The 21995-nt window shown below is 44.0% G+C and overlaps 1 protein-coding gene across 7 annotated transcripts in view; it reads left to right on the forward strand.

Moving 5' to 3' along the window:
* Window positions 1-21995, forward strand: part of ZNF35 (zinc finger protein 35) — a 43419-nt gene that overhangs the window by 9797 nt on the left and 11627 nt on the right. For 2 of the 7 annotated variants that reach the window (XM_053221821.1, XM_015078674.3), the window contains one exon: window positions 848-4972. In XM_053221821.1, the coding sequence (XP_053077796.1) occupies window positions 848-2094 (1247 nt within the window). In that variant the 3' untranslated portion in view covers window positions 2095-4972. Of the gene's footprint in view, window positions 1-847; window positions 13291-16027; window positions 21312-21995 lie in introns of those variants that run through there. The other 5 variants (XR_008298124.1, XR_008298125.1, XR_008298127.1 and 2 more) reach the window with 5 other exon arrangements.

The raw sequence follows: 21995 nt of genomic DNA on the forward strand, positions 1-21995 counted from the left end.
CTAGTCAGGCTCAGAGTCACTGCAGACTCTCACAGAGCCACTTCCTATGCTCCATGGCTGTTCTCAGCCATTACCATAGAGTAACTCAGTTAATCTCATGGTCTTATGAGGTAGATACTGTTAGTGTCCCTATTTTAGAGATAAGGAAACTGAGGCACAGAGAAGTTACCAGCCCAGAGTCCTGCAGTTGGTAAGTGGCAGAGCAGGGATTTGAAAACAGGCAGTCTGGCTCCAGAATCCATGTTCTTAACCTCTGAGCTGCATAAACCCTTAATGTTTCGGGTGCTCTTAGCTACGCTGGTCCTTTTGGCATCCAGCGTGACCCTCTCTGTCCATGCTTATCCTTTCTTTGATATCTAGCTTCCTCTGACACAGAAATCTAAGTTGCATAGATCTTCATTCCCAGGGAGGGACTCTCCCTAATTAATTGGTGGGTTGTAAGCAAATTCACACTAATTGGCTAAGGTAAGAAGGCCTTACCTTACCTAAGAAGGCCTGGGGAGAAACTAGTGTTGTTCATAACTGGTCTTACAATTAAGACAGCCAGGAGACATGTCTGAAGATGACTTTCCTGGCATGAGGCACTGGATTAGATGTCTAGTTGAGGTAAGTGGAAGTTCTGGAAAGACCATGAATTAGTAGATTCTGCTCTAGGTGTGGGAGAGGGCATAGACCTGGCAAAAGAACCTACAGAGGAGAGGTGATGCGTGGGGGAATACTTTTCCTTTGATGAAGCCATTTTACATACGCTGAAGTCACATACTTCCTGATGTTTATCACTTCGTGATTCTGTTCTTTTTATGGGCCAGAATAAGCTGACATTTGTACTTTCTGTTTATTGTTTCAGGTGCTGAAACCAAGAACCCACAGTTACTGGTTCCAAAAACTGAGATATGTGATGAAGCAGAAAAACCCTGCATAATGCCAGGAAGAATCCAAAAAGTTAATCCTCCAGAACCTGAGTTAGGAGAAGCCTGTGAAAAAGGGAACCTGTTAAAGAAGCAGAGAATCAAGAGGGAAAAGAAAGATTTCAGACAAGTGACAGTGAAGGACTGTCATGTACCTGAAAGCTTCAAAGTAGAGGAAAACCAGAAATGTCAGGAATCTGGGGAAAGGTATAGCCTTAGTTCTAGCTCTGTTAAAAATCAGAAAAGCCAGCCTGGACAGAAGCCTTTTACATGCAGTGTGTGTGGAAAAGGCTTTAGTCAGAGTGCAAACCTCGTAGTGCATCAGCGAATCCACACAGGGGAGAAGCCCTTTGAATGTCATGAGTGTGGGAAGGCCTTCATTCAGAGTGCAAACCTTGTTGTGCATCAGCGAATCCACACTGGACAGAAGCCGTATGTTTGTTCAAAATGTGGGAAAGCCTTCACTCAGAGTTCAAATCTGACCGTACATCAAAAAATCCACTCCTTAGAAAAAACCTTTAAGTGCAGTGAATGTGAGAAAGCCTTCAGTTATAGCTCACAACTTGCTCGGCACCAGAAAGTCCACATTACAGAAAAATGCTATGAATGTAATGAGTGTGGGAAAACATTTACTCGGAGCTCAAACCTCATTGTCCACCAGAGGATCCACACTGGGGAGAAGCCCTTTGCCTGTAACGATTGTGGCAAAGCCTTCACCCAGAGTGCAAACCTTATTGTGCATCAGCGAAGCCATACTGGTGAGAAGCCATATGAGTGTAAAGAATGTGGAAAAGCCTTTAGTTGTTTTTCGCACCTTATTGTGCACCAGAGAATTCACACTGCAGAGAAACCTTATGATTGCAGTGAGTGTGGAAAAGCCTTCAGTCAGCTCTCTTGCCTTATTGTGCATCAGAGGATTCACAGTGGAGATCTCCCTTATGTGTGTAATGAGTGTGGGAAGGCCTTCACGTGTAGCTCATACCTGCTTATTCATCAGAGAATTCATAATGGGGAGAAACCTTACACATGCAATGAGTGTGGCAAGGCCTTCCGGCAGAGGTCGAGTCTCACTGTGCACCAGAGAACCCACACTGGGGAGAAGCCCTACGAGTGTGCCAAGTGTGGTGCGGCTTTCATTTCTAACTCGCACCTCATGCGACACCACAGAACTCATCTTGTTGAGTGACAAGTACTTGTTACTCCAGGCATTGATCGTAATCCACTGCCCCCTAATTGGACACGTCTTTGCTGTTTTTGTTTGTAAAAATGAGGCCCGCCATGTTACAAGTAACAGTTTTCAAGAATGCAGCACAGAACGCATGACAAGCATTTCAGAGGCTGACTTAAAGAAAGTGAAAGCATCTAAAGGCAAGGACTGTGTTTTAAACTGTGCCCTCAGTAGTCCTGTTTGAAATGGAATGTGGCTTTCTTTAAAATGGGTCATGCAAAGCTAAGTGATAAAGATCCTGTTTGAGGAAAGGTATTTTTAGCTTAATTTTGTTTTTTGAGCCTGGTAATTTCTTGAGCAACAGGCAGGTTGTTGGTATAGGTCTGCCTGGTGCAATTCTGGAGCTTTGAACCTTGTATTCTAGTATTTGGGTTAAGCAGTGATTAATTAAGGAAATCACTTGGGGTAGCAATTCACCAACAACTCACCTATGAACATTGATTAGCTTTCCATTCCTTAGGTAATTTAAACAAAAAACACCCTATTAACTGTCTCCTGGTCCTAAAATGGATAGAAGTAGGAAACAGCTGTTTCTCTTATTATCTGTGACTCGTGAACCTTGGTGTAGTAAAGCTCTGGGGACCTCTGATGAGTCTTTTCTTCCCAGTGTGCAGGGCCAAACACTGGAGGGTTGATGGAGACAACACGCTGGGGCACAAATGTGCTGGCCTGTATTCATTTGCTAAGATCAACAACTCTAAGTGACCCTAACTCCCATTGTACTCCCATCGGAGTAAGATGCCTGTGACACTCCCCAGATAGAGGAGTCAAAGAATAAAGCTTGCCGAGAGGCATAGCCACGTTGTCTATGCTCATTCTGCTTAGGCTCAGCCAGGGAGCTCAGTTTGGGTGTTATTCTCACTTTCTGGCTGGTCTTTAGAAGAACTAATGGAGTCCTAATTCTGAGAGGGAGGAGGAAGAATGGGACTCCTTAGGTCTTAATTTGGTTTTTTTTTTTTGAGAAGTTCAAAGGTATTGGAATATGAAAACTTAGAAGGATGAAGAAACTGGCTAAGGTAAGAACCTTTGTTACCATTGAGCCTTTATTCTTAGTAAAATGATTTATAAAACTATGCAAGAGGTAGTTATGTAACATTGCCTTGTATTTATATAGAACTTAATTCTTTGTTTAAATTTGATTATGCACCTTCATGTATAAAAACAAGATTCCCAGCACTTCTCTCATGCTTTCACATAGATCCTTACCTTAATCTTTAGAACACTGAAAGAGCTGTTTGCCCCATTTATCTGAGAGTGGTCAAACAGCAAATAACAGCCTACATTCAAATCCAGGACTTAAATCCGGGTTCTCTTTGTTCTGCCATGCTGTGTGTCTAACCACCTGTAATCCTCACCTGGGTCTGTGCAGAGCCTGAGAAAGGGGTATATGGTCTCATTTTCAGGTGAGGAAGCTGAGTGACAGATTTGGGGATGTGCCTTAGGCAGAGTAACCGGTAAGCAGCAAATCTGAGACTAAATGAGTTTCCCAAATTCTGGATCTCTCTCCTCACCCCATTCAGCAAGCAGGTGCATATCGTAAGTGCCCTACCTGTTGATAAGCGATCTGGTGTGACTGTCAGTAGAAGTCCCACCATTGGGACTCATACTGGCTCATTTGTTTTGTATTTTACAGAGCAGTTTTAATGTACAGAAGGCATATGTATAAACAGGAAAGCTTGTTTATTTTCTCTTCCCCCTTCTCTTCAACCGTGGTGTTTTATCCAGGCATGTGCACCTTCTTTTCCCAGTTGCATTGTCAGTCATACACAACTGTAAGAAGTCAGTAGAATTCAAAAGTGAGAATCAAAAATGCTCATGTCCTCACTGACCCTGACAGTCCCTATTCCTGTCTCCTAGCTAGCAGTGGAGAGACCCAAAGATAAGACCTCATGCTGAGAATAGGAACAAGCTTAGGTTTTTCCCTCTGCAGGATCAGGAAGCCCAGAAGAGAGGGAGAGCAGGTCTGATGATTTGGGATAAATTGGTGATCTAGACCTATCAAGAGACCAAAAGTACTTTCCTGAAAGGTACCAGCTGGGACTTATGACCATTGGGGCAGTTAAATTGTTTTAGTTCCACATTGTGTGTTCATCCTCATAATTGGATGCTCATCATGGATGATTGTGATTTCCTGGCTAAAGGTTGCTATTCATAGACAATTCAGAAAAGGCTATTCAGGTGATTGTGATGTGAAGGTGAAGCTTGATTTGGGAATCAGACCCAACTTCTCAGTGAAACAGTGGTTTTCACTTAGCTGCATGTTAAAATCACCTAGTGTGCTTAAGAAAATTTCCAGTCCCAGGGCCCAGTATTTTTTTTAGTTCTGGAGGGAACCCAGTGTGTAACCAAGGTAATGGCCACTGTAGTCAAATAAAGTCTGCAGGCCACAAATACATGTGATCAAAGGTGGAGTGGGGAAGCCCTAGAATAAAGATCTGGATGTGTGTGTGTAGAGTGTTCTGTGTGGTTTCAGCAAAACAAGATGCTAACGACATTGGCTGTACTGGGTGTCCTGTACCTTGGCTGTGAGGATTCTGTGACTGACTCTGTTTGTATTTTAAGTGATACACCACACTTTTTATTTATATGAGCAAGCCACATTTTACATAACATACTTTTATATTCCTCATTCAACAAAATGACTTTTTACATTTCTACTGTATTTCATTTCAGGGTCTGGGTTTCCACAAACCTTCACCCACGTTCAGGACCTCCAATCCTTCACAAATCATGGGAACCTAATGGATTACTAGATAGACCAGATCCTTACCCAACTAACAACTCTTGCTTCCAGTTCAACGCCAGCCCTCAAAATAAATCACAGCCCTCCTTTTTCTGTATGGTTCCTGATAAATGACAAGGGACTGCTCCTTATTGTCAGATTTGGCTTAGCTTTTCCTTTTCCCAGAGGTCAGCTCCTTTCTCCTTTTGCTGTTATTTCTAGAAGTGGATGGGAACTCTGAAGCCCTGCTTCTTAAGTTGCCAAGAGCTATCAAGGAGCCAGACCAGCTGAGCCAAGAAGTCTCAAATGAGACCAACAGTTATGTATCAGGTGGAGCACAGTGATGTAAAAGTGATAATGAAATCTTGTATTTTGCGGGGCACAGGTGAGAGACTCTTCATTGAGACACACACACAGATGCACACCCCTACGTCCCTCAAACATTTGCCCGTGAATTCCTCTAGGCTCAGGAAGAGGTGTTTGGGGCAAGGCTAATATTCTTCTATGTTCTGGGTCCCCTCCCTTCCTTGCCTAGGTAGTTGTCCTCCCACATCTGTCACTTCACTTGCTCCATTCTGTGCTCAATCTTTCACAGCCCCTTTGAGGATCTAATGGAGGTTGAAGATACTCTTCCAGAGAAATGCAGATAGCACATTCAGTTTTGCACTCATTTGTGGGGGTGCAGATAAGCTTCCTAAGGCCAGTTATTGGCTCCTTTAGGGTGTAAAGTCACACTTGGGAATGCACTACATAATTGCCATTGACTTTTATTTTTAACTTATTTTATTTTATTCTTTTTAAATGGGCTCTACACCCAGCATGGAGCCCAATGTGGGGCTTGAACCCTGAAATTAAGACCTGAGCTGAGATCCAAGATTCAGTCACTTAACTGAGTCACCCAAGTGCCCCATTACCAGTGACATTTTTAAAAAATGAGGTTGGGGGTGCCTGGGTGGCTCAGTCAGTTAAGCCTCTGATTCCTGATTTTGGCTCAGGTACTAATCACAGTCATGAGATGGGGCTCTGCACTGGGCATGGTGCCTGCTTAAGATTCTCTTTCTCCCTCTGCCCCTTGCCCACTGGTGTATGCTCTCAAAAAAAAAAAAAAAGGTCAGAATCTCTCGATGTTGCCCAACTTTTTAAATCTTGCTTTTCCTGGATTCCGCCTTCAACAGATGGCAGCATTATGCAGCAGCCCAACTGGAAACCCATGATATTTCTGGTTCCCCACGTGTCATTCTCTTATTATAACAGTACTTACTATTCACTCTCTTTGTGGCAAACATGGTGCTAGTTCCTGGAGTGCAGAGGCAGACAAGGTCTATCAGAGCCTCTTCTGATGTCTCCTCAGAAACCTCTGGATTCCTTCACATGATTTATTAAGCTCTTCACTTCCCATGCACCTTTTACTGCAACCTGAAGGCATGTGCTTGCTCTTCTGTGTGCCTTTGCTCACACTGTCCCCGGTGCTTATTACTACCACTTCCTACCCTACCTCTGTCTACTTTACCGAACTTTAGGTTTCTTTTACATTGATTCCAGTCCCATCTCTGAGAACCCTCTGACTCCCCTACAGCAAGGATACATTTAGAAGTACAAAGAGCATATGATATGTATCCACTCTGTTTTAAAGTGAAAAAACAACAACAACCCTGGATTCATAATTATGTGTATAGTACAGTTCTCATTTGAGGTTACATATACTATTGTAACATACATATGCTATTAAATAATAAATAAATTACCTGAATGAAATATAAGAAAATGATATAAGTGGTTAAGTGGCTTGTTCACAGCCATACAGATAGTAACTTGCAGAGCTTAGGCTCAAACCTGGTCCATATAGATTATAAAATTATGGGTGATTAAAAATCTTTTTTTTTCTTTTTAACTAATTTCCATGTTTTCTACAAGGAACAAGAATTTTATAATCAGAAAAAAATTATTATATTTACATATTTAGTTTGAATGTATTAACTATAAACAGTACTTCATTTCCGTATTTAAGGTGTGGGATATGCCCTGCCATTTCTTTCTCTTTCCATTCTCATGTCTTTGCCTCTGACAATGTCAAGTCTGATAATTCTTGAACTCTATTCTGTCTTCTATGCTTTGTTTATTGATTTATTTCAAAAGTTTAAAATAAACAGCATGAATGTTATTCTGACCATGTAAATGTTCACTGCAGATCTAAGTAGCTTCCTACGACTATGTATGTTTTGAAACAGCATTTTGTTTTACTGGAGTTTCTATTTGCCCTTCTTTTCCTCTTGTACTGATTGCTTTTAGCACACTCAGTTATTTTCAGATTCTCCATCCAGTTCGATACTCTGTAGAATCCCCATTTTTTATTTAAGAAACCTCCAGCCTCCTGCTCTGGTCTGTCCTTGATGTTTTCCTGCCCACTGTTTTCTTGTTATACTAGGCTTCATTGAGTTCTGAATTGTACATGTTGCTGTTTGTTCATTTACTTTCTCATTTCACTGCAGTGTATCTTCAGGTCATTTGCCAAGAAAGAGTATATGAAAGACAAAATGTTGAGTGCTTAATATATCGTAAACATCTCTCTCTGCCCTCAAGTTTGATTGGTGCTTTGGCTCTGAAATTCTACATTGAAAAATTTCCCCACAAGTTTGTGGAGTCTTATTCCTGTCAGATTCTTATTTCTTGGACAATCAATAAATACTATTTGTATTACTGTGGTCTGTTCCCCTACCCCCATGTCCGGAAGCTTTTAAAGTCTCCTCTTTATTCTTGGTGCACTCAATTCCCCAATGTTCTCAGTGGAATTTTTCAATCTAGCAACTCAGGTATTTTTATTCTTGGAAATGTTCTTGTGTTACCCCTTTCCATGTATTTATTTTTCCTGTTTTTACTCTTTCTGGAATTCCTGTCAATCAAATGTAGGACCTTGTGGGTTGATCCTAAACTATTTTCTGTGTTATTTCCATTTCCTTGTTTTGTGCTATTTTCTTGGAGAGTACCTTCATTATTTTTCAACCTGCCTAGCGAATTTCTTATTTTGGCAATAATTAATTTCTAAAAAGTCTTTTCTGTTCTTTTTTTGTAGCATACTATTCTCATTTTAGAGATACCTCTCAAATCTGTTCTGATGAGAAGGTTTCTAATTAAAGGTTTCTCTGTCATCTGATATCTCACCCTTTCATGCCCTTGACCCTGGGTCCTTTTTCTCTTTGTTTCTCTTATTTACTCTCATTGGAGACTTTCCTCAAATATGTTGTGCCTCTTAGTGACACACACAAAAGTATCAAAAGTCCAATTGAGACCTCTGTGTGTTCGAGTGGAGAGCGAGCTCTTTCCCTGGAAACCTCTAAATTCCAGAATGCTGAAATCTTTTTTCTGGGGCTCATCTGCTGCCTTAGCAGGAAATCCTCTGATATTTTTGTCTGGGGTTTGGATGCTATAAGTGTTTCTCTAGGAATGGGAGAGAAGAGAATCAAGTGTTATTCTAGACCTTCAGTTAATGCCCTTATTTTTAGCCTCACTTCTTCCTCCTTAATGTACCTGAGATTTCCAAGTCCCAGATTGTTTTGGGGCTTGGCAGGGTAGATCTGCTACCTCTTTCCATTGTATTGCCCTCAGCAAGTATCTCAAGCTGTTAATCTGTCCATGCAACTTTCTCAGTTACCAGTTCATCCATTTTACATCTTATAGAAATTTATTTGCCTTATCCCATCATTATTTATACATTTTAAACCATTTTAATCCATTATCATTTTAGGGGAAGTTAAACCATTTAAAAAGAATGTTGAAATTCTTTGCTATAGTATACTACCACTTAGCTATCTGAAAAATGAATATTTTAACACTTATATACTTGTCAGTGTTACTATTTTACAAAAAATGGAAACAACCCAAGTGACTAACAATAGGGGAGTGATTAAATTATGATACGATGAAATAATATGCACCCACTAAAATATTCAAAAGACAGTTTAGTGATATAAAATGTTTATGATATTAAATGGAAAATGCTAAGTACCAAATTAAATGGTGGAAACAGAGAGCCCAGTTTTCTTAAATATACATGCATAGAAAAGACTGAAAGAAAATAAGTACACTGGTGATTAACAGTGGTTAAATCTTACTATGTTGTCTCTATTTTCTATAATAAGCCCTTACTCTTATCACCAGGAGGGAAACGGCAAATAAAAAAGATCATGGCTTGTACAGAGTAGTGAGGCATTTTGAGGGACTGTGATCGTGGGGAGCAGCAGAATAAGGGACTGGGGAACAAAGTGCCCAGTTACTGATGACTTCATGCCAGGTGAAGGAGTTCAGTCAGGGAATATATGTAACCTCAGTGTTTGTGACGGCCACTTGTGGCTGGAGGGTGGTGAGGGGAGAAAGGAATCCTGGAGACCATACAGATAGCTTTTGTCAGACTCCAAGGGAGATTCTGACCCAGGCAGTGGCAGGGGGCCAGAGGAGAAGGGACAGGTGGAATAAGCAGGCCTTAGGGGTATGAGAGATCAAGCAGCAAATCCCCAATCCAGAAATCAGCCTCCACACCCTGGTGAAACATGACTTGTGACAAATGGGGCCTGACCCAGACTTGAGAAGCCCTGGTTTCCTTGTGCCTCTCTGGGGCCACCGTGTGTTCACAGTGGTTAATACTTCTGTGGTGTTGGGTGGGGATTTGGGGGAGGCAACCCAAGTCCTAGCAGGCTAGTAGTAAGGTAGTAACCACCTCCTTAGTTGAGGGGTTCCTGTGTGGGAAGCTAAATGCCAGATGTTCTTTAATTCATTTAGTCCTTACCTGAGGAGAGAAGTTCTCTTATAATCCCCGTTTTCAAAGCCAGTAGTCATGGTCAGGGTTAGAATAGCTCTGAGGCCAAACAAACCCTGTGTCGCTTTCTCCCAAGCTGCTTTCTCAGTGTCCCTCCAGAGACCCTTCTCATCAAAAGTACAAAAGCAAACAATGAAGAGTAAGTCCTCCAAGCCCAGAGTACCCCAGGTTATTAGTACCCTGGAGATAACTTTAAAATTTCGTGACCCTTCATACAGAGTCCATGCATTAACAATCATATGTATCCCCCTCTGAAACACACAAACAGGAGCTTAGGATATGCACTTTTTTCATTTAGTGTGTCGTGGAGATGATTATATATTAGCCTATAAGATCTATCTCATTCTTTTTTTCTTTGCCATGTGATACTGAATAGTATGGTTGTACCATGACTCATGTAGCAGTGTCCTGTTGGTAGTTGTGTAGGTTCTTTTCTATCTTTTGCTTTACAAACAATGCCATGCTGATTATCCCAGCACACCATCTTCTGTGTGTGACTTTGTTTGCAAGGTAAATTGGTAAAGAGTATAGGTACGTTTGGTATTTTGATAGAAATTACAAATGTGGTTCCCAGTATGTGTATGAAAATGACCATTTCTGTGAGTCTTATATAAAAGTATTGTTTTCTGGTCTGGTAAGTGAAAAATGCTCTCATGTTTTATTTTTCACTCAGTTATGAGTGAAACTGGATATCGTTTTAGGTGTTTAAAAAGTTTTTCTTTTTTCTGTGATTTGCTTGTTCATATTCTTTAACAGTTTTGTGTTGGGTTGTTGATCCTTTTAAGAATTGGTTTTTATAGACTCTGCTGTAGTAAAGAAATTACTTAACTGCCATATGTGTTGCAGATATTACCCAGTTTATAGTTAGTCCTTTAATTTTTATGGTTTGGATATTTAAGATGTAAAGTCAAATCATAGATTTCTCCTCTTCAGATTTTACATTCTCCCATGATTTTGCCTAGTCCTTTGAGTTAGGTCATTTGAAATTCATTTTGGAGTAACAGGACTGAGTTGGGTTCTGGCCTCACCCCCTGTCCCTTTTCCTCTGGATCAAACAGGAGGAACCAGCTGGGAGAACCATAAAGATGAAGACCCCTCCTGTTTTCTTAGAGCTGCTAGGTGAAAGCCTACAGCCCCATACTTCTGCCCTGGTGGGTACACTTCAGAGACCCGGCCCTGAGGTCCACGTTGGGCCCAAAGGTGCTGCCTCCTTGCACTCTGGTTATTGGAGGGCAGAGGTCACGGGAGGGGGTGGCATGGGGAGGAGGTGCTGAAGGTAGGGGAGGAGAGGCCATATTCATGTACAAGGGAGAGGAAGGACCTTGCAGTAGTCCTGCGCTGGGAGGGGCATGTTGAAGAGAAAGTGAAGGGTGGGCTGCAGCCTAAGGTCATCGAGGTGATAGAATAGTCTGCAACTGGGGTGGGGAGAATGGAGGCGAGGGCCAGCTGGGGAGAATCAGCAATGGATGGAAAGAGCAAAGACATGGAGGAGGTGGTGGGCAGGGAAAGAGGTGGCGTGGGGGTTTGGGGGTGGGTGGTTGGAAAAAAGAGAGGCTCAGTCCAGGGCAAGCGAAGTTGATTTCTCTGGCCTTGGGTGGGTGGGGCAGGAATCAGGCCATACCACTGGGGACAAGATGATTCTCTCAAATGCATTCTCTAGAATGCCTCTCACTTACCTGGAACCCAGGACAAATTCCTAACCTCTCCCAACATAAGTCTTCCCTCCACTTCTTCCAAGATGAGTGTGAGGCTGGGGTAAATGAGGGATTTGAAAAGTCATTGTAACCAGTAGAAGGTTGCTTGGCTGCACAAGCCTGGCATGTTCCTGTTGGAGGACAGCATGGCATGGAAAAACAAGCCTTACCTGAGTGGCCAAACAATTTTACTTTAATAGTTAAGCATAGGATGCAGTTCACACTGACAGCCTTTTGCATAGGTGTCAATGCGAGGAGTCCTTGAGCAGTCTTTTTGTTGTTGTTGTTGCTTCCTGGTAGTGGTGGGTCCTGAGCTAGGCAGAGACTAGAGCCAGCAAAGGGCTCAGCCAAGCATAATCTGGCCCTTGGAGCTGAGCCGGATTCCCCATCACTGCTGCTGGAAGAGTTGTTCCAAATTTAGCAAAGCTTAGAGAGTAATAAGCAGAGACCTTGGTTGATGAGAGGACAGAAAATGAGGAAAGATGTGAAGTCCTAACTCAGGTACCAGAAAAGAAGTACAATGGAGTCCAAGGTGCCACTCTCTGCTGAGGAAGAAGCCAGATGGTTCTGAGGCCAGAAGGAGCTATAAGAAGATAGATAGCTCAGGAAGTAAGTCTGGCAGGGTCTGGACCTTAAGCAAGAGCAGAATGATGGTCCCTGGTCCCTGACAACTATGGGGCTGAAGTGGCTTCCAGAGGTTGGGGTAGGCTAGAGCACCTTTCTTTCCTAACATCTTCCTGGGCACCACCGGGCCTTTGGAATAATAGGTGCCCACTGTCATAGGCTGTGTTCAGGCAGATGACCCTCCTGGGATGGGCCACATCTCTGGTGAAGAATGTTTATTGTCCTTTTAGGTGACACTCTCTGAGCCCAAGGAAACTACCATCAGGAGCAAATCAGGGCTTCTCTGCTGTCACTTGGGGTTGAAAGAATGTAATACACACAAATGAGGACAACCTGAACGTGGAGGAGTGCTGGGCCCATGGCTCTGGACTTAACACCACCACCACAGCTGAGGGTGGACATTTTTCAATGGAGTTAAGTTGTCCACAACTGAAAGTGAGAAGTAGAAAGATGGGCTTGCCCTAAAAGAGGGTGGTTAAAGGATCAGGGGCTGCTGGGGTATGGGTGAGACTCATCTGGTCTTCTCATAAGGCATTCTTTGTTTCCTGGTGGGGCCTGGACCCTTGATATGTAAGCCCAGATGCATGGGGCTCAGTTTTTTATTAACTTATTGTCCAAGTGGCTAGTTAGTATCAAAAGCCGTGCACCAAGCATCTATGAGGGGCCTTTCAGGACCTGCTCTGCCTCTGACCAGTTGAGTCACCTCAGGGAAGTCACAAAACATTTGAGTCAGTTTTCTCACCTGTCTTGATGAAGCAGCATTTCCTACCCTGCTAGCTTCACAGGGTGGTGTGCATCAAAGGAGACTGCACCAGGATAGGGCTCTAAACTGTTCAGTCATATATAGTATTGCTGTGAGTATTAAGTAGGCAGAACTCCTTGTCCAAGAATAGAAGGTATGCTCTTTGGGAGGGATGCATCAGTGAGCTGTATGGTGCTTGTATCCCCTCCTGGAGATGACTCTTTGGTATATGTCTTTTTTGCCTTCCAGTCCCAAACCTTCCCAGAAAGTTTACCATGTCCCATTGCCCAGCCAGGGAAGGGGAGAACATTTCATATTTAGCCTTAACTTCTCCATGCCAAAAGTAGGCTTTTCTCTGGCATTTCTTTCCAGGTCTCAGACCCAGCCTGGCAACAGTAGCATAAGATCTCGGAGAAAGCCACCCAAGAGCAAGGCCAAGGCTGCCTCTGCCTTGAGCCTTCTGAGGCCACCTGCTGCCCTGCCTGGGACCCATCTGGTTCCTGCGCTGAGGGCCACTGCTGGGGTAGTGCTGCTGGGACTGAAGTGGGGAATGTTAGGCTGGGTAAGGCTGCTTTCCACTGGCGTTGGCCACCACCCCTCTGAAATGAGTGTGGTACTCTGATACTCTTAACTGTGTGGGCCTCTTGGGACTCAGGCTTCATGGCCTGGCCTTTCCAAAAAGCTGCGAAACAGGGTGCATGTGTCACCAGAAAGGCTGTTTCCCCCCTGGCCAGTTAGCAAATATCTCTTTGAGAATTACATGAATGTGCTGAGCTGTCAGTGGAAGAAAGTACCAGAGAATGTGGCCCACAGCTCTGTGAGCAGACCTGGCTCTAGAAGCCAGTCCAGGCTGGAGGCCACAGGACTTGTGTTTACCAGATGCTATCAGCCCATTATGGCATCATGATTTCACATTGATTAGACAGGTTGCTTTCCTGGGCCACAAACCCAAATGCTTTATAATAACCCCAGTAAACAAAGAATCTGTTACAGCAGTTTTTCACCCCTTGCTTAGTTGTGACAGCCTGGCAGGCATAGTGGCCCCCAGGATGACTTTCACTCCAAGGCTGGTCATTCAGAGCCTTCCTGAGCATTTCACCAGATGTGCACTAGTATTGAGTTTTCTGGGGCCCAAAGGAGGCAGGACAGAAGCACTCTTTACCTCCTGTCACTTCTGAGAGCAGAGACTGTGCCCCCAGCATTGTGTTCTCACAAACACTTGCCACAAGTACACCAGGTAAAGAAAGGTATAGGCGTAATAGCATTAGGCTGCTGCCCTGCAGAAACTCAGCCTAGTTGGGAACCTGGGATGGACACATGGGAAAGAGAAACCTAGTTCACCAAAATATATTGAGGCCACTGTGGAAGAAATGGGATGTATGGCAGAGATGGTCAAAAGTAGAGGAGGGGGCAGTCACTGAGAACTGTGGGAATGGGGGTCAATGAGACTCCCTGAAAGAGGTGTGACCTGAGCCAGGGCCAGATGATGGGTGGGTAGATGGCTAGGTGGGTGTGTGAATGGATCGTGGATGGGTGGAGAGTGGATTAATGGATGGATAGATGGGTGGGTGAATGGATGGATGAATAGGTATGGTAAGTAGACAAGGATTGGGTGCTCCAGGCCATGAGGAATATGAAAGAAAAGACACAAATACAGGAAATCTTTCTTGGAGAGCATGGGTATGACCAGAAAACTCAGGGAAGTTGATAAAGGGAATAGAGAATGGGATATAAGATCAAACTGAGGGCTAGGACTGGAATGAGGCAGACCCTAGCCATCTCTGTCCTTGGAACAGTTATCTGCTCTTTGAGACTATGCTCAAAACAGAGAGGTCACACCTTTCTGGGTGTTGTGCTTGAGTCTTTCCCTTCATGCTCTCCTATGCCCAAAGAGAGGAGCATTGGCTGCTCTCCTAAGGAGCTTCCTTAGCATTTTCACATCCCCTTGCTTCTCTAGCCATTTTGGAAGCATAAGCTGTGTGCCTTCTGGACTTCTCATTTCCTGTAGTTTTGGGGTAGTAAGGGAGCTTTGTGTGTACCTGCCCAACACTTTGGAGGATCAGATTCTCTTCTGTCTCTTCCTCCCTAGACTAAGCCTATGGGTTGTGAGGCTGGGGATCTACACCTCTCTGCCTCTTCCATTGCTAGGCCTCAGCACCCTTCCTTCACATAGTACCCTTCCCTCCATGTAGCACCCTTGTTCTCCCTTGTCTCCTTGATCTCATGTGTCCCTGAGTTTTCTCTCAGGAGTTCTTTTCCTGTCTCTTTGGCTAGCAAGGGGACCTGGCCAAGCTCCTTGACCTCCAGAAACCTATTTTCCATATCCAAGCCCTTCTCTGACCTCCCACTTGCTGCTTTGGCCAGTTCCCAAGACACTCTGTGTTTCTTCTCCTGGCTTAGCAGTCTATAGTTGTAGGCATTGCCTTCCCTCAGCAAATGTCTAGTGGCAGTACTATTCCTGCCTCTTCCCCAGAATGCATGCTTTCCTTTACTGCCCTCTTTTTCTCATTTTTCTTTACCCATACTCCAAAACCATGGTGCATGTATAAGAAAATTACGAATTTAAGTACTCTGCTCCCCCACTTCCGATGTTTCAGGAGGCTCACTGGTGTAATACTTGTGGCCTTTCTCTGGCTTGGCATTCATTCTTGTCCCAGGACAAACACGGATTGGATTTGATTGCTGAGTTTGGAAAAGAAACTGACTTTGAGAAGGCCAGTCCTCTTCCTTTCTCTCTCTCTTTGTCCAGTCTGTGCACAGAGACTGTGCATTTGCCCTCTTCCTCTTTGCTGCAGGTGTTACAGGAGCAAATCCATGGTAGTCCAGGGTGCTTAATGCTCTCCAGTCCTGGGATTTAGTGTTAGTAACCCCACTTGCTGGCAGCTGGCAGCCACATTTGCCAATATCAGCTTTCCAGTAGTAAAGATTATATATTGGTCTCCCCATATCTTATTTCTCTAGTGGAAAATTACATTAATAGCTAATATATAGCACATTAATTAATTTAGTTCTTACAATGTTGGCATGAAAGAGGTATTAGCGTTAACCCATTCTAAAGATAGGCACAGAGAGGTCAAGTAACTAAATGGTCATGGCTGAGGCAGGAATTGGCTTCATGGAGTCTGGCCTCAGAGACCACACTGTTGGACTCAGTACTATATTGCCCCTTAAAGGGGGATGTTATTTATTGGGTTTCTTCAAGTCCCAATATAGTCTCCTTTCCTATCCTGAGTATAAAGCTGTATTTTTATTTGTTTATGTTATAGATTATTTATTTTTGTCCTCTATGTTTTGTCCAGATATTGAGACCAAAGTTAAGAAGGAGAATGTGGTTCTGAAACACAGTGAATCTAAAGGGAGAATTCTCTGGAAGACTCCAGGGTGAAATTTCCAGAGGTCTGTGCATTTGGGGAAGTCAGAGGAGGCAGCAGCAGGAGGGCAGAGCATTCTGAACAGCCTGAAGACAAGCAAGTCAGTCAAGATGAGCCAAGCACCAGCCAGGCCCCATCAAAAGAAGAGAAAATGCTTCCCAGGAGAGAGAGAGGCCGCAACTATATGGGACTCAGGGGATGTGATTGCAGTGCCAGTCCGGCAGCCCCCAGTAAAAATCTCTGTTCATGTGCTGAGTTTGACAAGGCATTTGGCTAGAGCTCCACCCTAATTATAGACCAGAGAATCTATACCTGGAGAAGCAGTACAGGTGTAGGGAGTATGGGAAGGCCTATGCTTGCAGCTCCCACCATACCCAGCCACCAGAAGGTGCACGTGGGGGAGAAGCCCTTGTCTGCAACATGCAGTAAGGCCTTAAGCCAGGGCTGAGGCCTCATCATGCACCAGGGCATGCACATGGTGGGGAAGCCCTATGAGTACCCAGAGTGCAGCAAGGCTTTCACCTGCAGCTCCTACCTCCTGGTGCACCACACAAGTGAGAGGCCCTGATGATGCACACAGTAAAGGAAGGCCTTTGGCCAGAGCTCCCACCTCATCTTTCAACAAACTACTCATGCCCAGAAGAAACACCAGCCAGCCTCCCTGGTCAGAGCCTACCTAGTGTGATGGAGTCAAGGTTTCAGGTCCAACACTGGATCTAACTAAGAGGAAGCTGAGCCCTTGTCATCAGGCTTGCGTTTTGCCAGGTGCTGCAAATAAGGCTGAGGCAGGTTCCCATGAAGACCTTCATTGTTTTTGGAGACGGATGTACACACACATAAACAGAAATCACTGGAGGACATTAGAAACAAGACATCATTAAATGCTGAGATGTGTGCTGAGAAATCAAGGTCCACATGGAGGGAGTGCTGATGCGGCCTTATGGGAGAATGGGTTTGGCACTGGGTTAATGGGGAGGAGCCCAGGGTGGGTGGATATGGGGTTACTGGGACAAGCTTGGTTGCATATGGGGAGGTAGGAAGACTCGGGTCAAAAACCCTGATGTGTGGATGGTACAAAGCAAGGTCAAGCCCCTCCCCATAGGATTTGGCTTCCTACACCAGTGTGACCTTGTGCAAGCCACTGAGGAGGCTGAGCATCATTTACCATGGTCCAATGTAGGAGTTGGATGCTAGGGGCTTTGAGCTAGCTTCTCACTTTGACACCTGTGGTTTCCAGAGGTATGAAATGTTTGTCAGAATGGGGACTAGTGGAGAGGGAGATGTGGGGAGGATAAAGCTGATGGTGACTCAGGGTAGACTGGTTAAGAAAAGAGGAAAAGGGGACCACATGGAAGGCAGCAAGGGAAATCTGTTTAGTTTGGGCTGAAGGAGCTCCCAGTTCTCTCTTTAGTTAGTGTCCATTCAGCCCTAAGCTGAGTGTGCTAAGGAATCCACATGAGAGAGACCTGGTCCTTAAGAATGAAGTCCCGCAGGGGAAGTAAGAACAACACAAGTCAGAACATGCTGGTGGCAGGACAGCCAAGGATCATTGTGGGAAGTTGAGGGGTGAGTGGAGTGTGAAGAAAGCAGACTTGAAGGGTGGGTAGGATTTCAAAACTTGATGGTGGAGGAGTTCCTATTAGAAGGATTTGTTGGAAAGCAAGGAGTATGTGGGGATGCTGTGTATGGTCTTGGCTTGAGACACAAAGATGGCATGTCAGTTGTGCTCTGGATGCTTGGAAATGCTTGTTCTTTGTGAGTTGGAGTCTAGGAGTCTGAAATCCTTTCCAGCATTAGCTCCTTTTGTAGTGTGGAGGTTTTATGGACAAAGAAAGTGTCTGTGCTTCCACTGTCACTAAGCAGTGTTTAGCATGAAATGCTGATGGTGCATAATCTAGTAAACAGTCCAGTATGCCTGATGTTTTGGTTGCCAGCAATATCATGGAGCCCTTCAGGCAGCAGGGAGTTTAATAAAGGCTGATTTACAGAGGCATGGCAGGGGATGGTGACACACCAGATACCAGCAACAGCTGGAGCCTGTGTCACTCCTAGCTTGAAGGCACTAGAGAAGAAATGTGTGTGAGCCAGGGGAAAGAACCTTTCCCCAGGAGTTATGGTTATAGGGGGATGGCCACTACCAGAGTCATGGTGTCAGAGCAGGAAGGGAGCAGACATGAGTACCCCATCCCTTTCTCCTCCCTCCCTCTGACCTAGTGGTGCCTCCTACCAGGACCAGGAAGCTGGAGGTAAGATAAAGGGAATCGGGTTAATGCCATCTACTGGGACCTGTGCCCCAGGGCAGAGATGCAGAGGATGGATGTGGGGTACAGATAAGAATAAGCAGCACTGAGTAGAAAGAATTATAGAAGAAGCCTTCCAATGGCATGAAAAGGGATCTAAACCCAGGCCCAGAGTCTGGGCTCTGGACACCAGGAGGGGACTTGCCTCATTTTGGAGTGAGTCAGTGAGGAGGGAAATGTCAGGCAGAACAACAATCAAAACATCCCAATATCCCTGGTTTGGAGAGGGTGCCTGAGGTCCTCCTGGTGAACAGAGGTGGGGATGTCTGGGGATTGGGGGGGGGGGGGTTCCTTGAGTGGAAAGCACATTTTCCTGTGCAACTGTGCCCTCTATGTGGACAGTTTTTAAAAAGGTCCTTGGTGCTTTCCAGAGCACACAGTCTCTTTGGGACTCTCACTGATTCCTCACACTCCTGTCTTTCAAGAGGCTCTATTTAGTTCCCCATCTCTAGTCCTTTCAGTCTGACATCTCCCATGGCCTGTTAAGCTCCATGAGAAAGAATTGCTAGCATTTCATGTGGCTAAAGCCCCCAAACACCTGCCTCTGCCACATCCCGACCTGTTTTCCTCCCCAAGATATTCCTTTCCCCTCTGGGTTAATGGTGGTGGTGCTCTAAGCACTTGGGATAAGATTTCTGGAATCACTTATCTCTCCTTGCTCTGCACACTCAACTAGTCGTCATATTCTGATAGACACACAGGTCACCTCCAGCGGGTCTCTCCCATGGCTGCCTCCACTGTTCAGGTCTGTGCTTGACTATCATGCCTACCACCTCTGCACATTGCTCCCCTACTATGGTGCACATTCTTTAAACAAGGGGAAGGGTAGGAATTGTTCGGGGAGAGCTGTTAAGAGCCTCAGAGGTCATATCAACAACTAGGAACTAATGCCAGGAGTGACTGAAGAAACCCATACCTCCAAACCATGCCCTAATCTATGGCCCTTGATGGCAATTCATATCAGTTAAAGGCAGGGTGTGAACTCAGGCAGTGTACTTATGTCCTTCTTTGACTTCTTTGAACTGGTTGTAATATTGGTTCCCTCATTATTAGCAGGTGGAACAAAATCTTTAATGATTTTACCTTTTTTTTTGGTTTTGTTTTTAATTATATTTAACCAACCTCTCCTAAATTCCTTTGTGGACTGTTGGAAGTAAGCCTTATCCAAACCAGCAAAACCCAAGGCATGGCTGAGTGGACACTGACCCCTGTCCATCTGCGGTAGACTATATAGCTATTGTTTTTCTTGCCTAATGCACTTTCTCATTCCCTTCTGGTAACAGACTCTGTACCCTGCTCATGGGGGAAGTACATGCTCCTGTTCTGGCCAGTGGCAATACCTCATTCTCTTGGCAACTGTACTTGATTCATAGGGTAGCGTGGTACATAAATATGATCAATCAGAATTCTGTTCCTGGGAATAAAGAATTGCTGGGGGAAAAAGTTTGGTTGGTTTCTACAGGTTTGCCGTATCATAGGCTCCCTATAAAAGAGTCTGAGGCAAAGCTTACATTGGAAGATGCAACCCCAGGGAAGTAAGAGAAAAGGAAAAAAGGTAAGTCATGTGGAGATGAAGAAAAAGTAAATTCAAGGTAATGTTTTATTAAGCTGGCTCCAAGAAAACCCAGCCGGTTGTACAGTCTTTTAGAAGAACCTTGCAGAACTACCAGGTCTGGGACAGTCTGTCAGGTAGGGGTGGGAAGACAGGAATGGAGTTTATCTGCTAGCTCTTGTCTCTCAGTGAAGTTCACCAAAGGGACATCAAGTCCCTCACACTGCAGGGTTTTATTTCTTGGTCTCTCGGCAGTTGTTGAGGAAGCTAAATCTTGGATCCCATAGTGTGACAGTCTATGTCACAAGTGGTGGAAGGACGCATCCCAGGTTGAGTTGGACTGGAACTGGGGAGTGTGTCTTGTCTTGGGTGCTGAGAGTTTTGGTTCTTATGGATTCTGAGTTCTCTCAATACACTCCTACTTCCATCATCCAAGAACTATCTCAGCCCCTGTTGTATACCAGGCATTATTCTAGGTGTTGGGGATACAGCAACAAGCAAAACTGTCTCTGCCCTCCTGAATTTAACTTCTAATGCACTGGGCAGACTAACAAATGAAAAGGTAATATGTAAAATGGTGATAGGTACTATGGAGAAAATAAAAGAGAAAGAAGATAAGTGTTGGGCCCAGGTGTGCTATTATAAGAGCACGAAGAAAATAATTTCTGATAAGATGGTTTTGTGTGTGTGTGTGTGTGTGTGTGTGTGTGTGTGTGTGTGTGTATGTATGTATGTATGTATGTATGTATGTGTGTTTCTGTCTGGCCCTGCATGCTCTTTTTAATTTTAATTTTATTTATGCCAGTATAGTTAACATAGAGTGTTATATTGGTTTCAGGTGTCCAATATAGTGATTCAACCATCCCATACATCATCCAGTGCTCATCATGACATGGGCACTCCTTAATCCCCATTGCCTATTTCACCCATCCTCCCGCCTCCCTTCTGGTAACCATCAGTTTGTTCTGTATAGTTAAGAGTCTGTTTCTTGGTTTCTCTCTCCCTCTCTTCCCCTGCTCCTTTGCTTGTTTATTTCTTAAATTCCATATATGAGTGAAATCATATGGTATTTGTCTTTCCCTGACTTATTTTGCTTAGTATTATACTCTCTAGCTCCATCCATGCTGTTGCAAATAGCAAGATTTCATTCTTTTTTAAGCTGAGTAATATTCCATTATGTATATAGATAACACATACCTTCTTTGTCCATCAGTTGATGAACACTTGGGCTGCTTCAATAATTTGGCTGTTATTTATAATGCTCCAAAAAACATGAGGGTGCATGTATCCTTTTGAATTAGTGTTTTTGTATTTTTTTTCTTTTTCTTTTCTTTCTTCTTCTTCTTCTTTTTTTTTTTTTTTTTTTTTTTTTGGTAAATCCCTACTAGTGAAATCTCTGTATCATGGGGTAGTCCTATTTGTAACTTTTTGAGGAACCTCCATACTGTTTTCCGCAGTAGCTGCACCAGTTTGCATTTCTACCATCAGTGCAAGAGGGTTCCTTTTCCTCCACATGCTCACCAACACCTGCTGGTTCTTATGTTGATTTTAGCCATTCGCACAGGTGTGAGGTGATACCTCGTGGTTTCCATTTGCATTTCCCTGATGATTCGATGTGAAACATCTCTTTGTGTGTCTGTTGGCCATAAGGACTTGGGGGGGGGGGGCTGCTTGGGTCCTCTGCCCATTTTTTGATTGTATTATTTGAATTTTTGGTGTTGAATTGTATAAGTTCTTTATATATTTCGTATATTGACTCCTTATCAGACATAACATTTCCAATATCTTTTCCCATTCAGGAGGTTGCCTTTTTGTTTTGTTGATGGTTTCCTTCGCTGTGCAAAAGCTTTTTACTTTGGTGAAATCCTGGTAGTTTGTTTTTGCTTTTGTTTCCCTTGCCTGAGGAGACATATCTAGAAAAGTCTTTCTATGGCTGATGTCAAAGAAATTACTGCCTATATTTTCTTCTTGGAGTTTTTTGGTTCCAGACTCACATTTAGGTCTTTAATCTATTGTGAGTTTATTTTTGTGTATAGTGTAAAAA

The sequence above is a fragment of the Acinonyx jubatus genome, chromosome C2 (assembly GCF_027475565.1).
Source record: "Acinonyx jubatus isolate Ajub_Pintada_27869175 chromosome C2, VMU_Ajub_asm_v1.0, whole genome shotgun sequence".
Taxonomy (NCBI): domain Eukaryota; kingdom Metazoa; phylum Chordata; class Mammalia; order Carnivora; family Felidae; genus Acinonyx; species Acinonyx jubatus.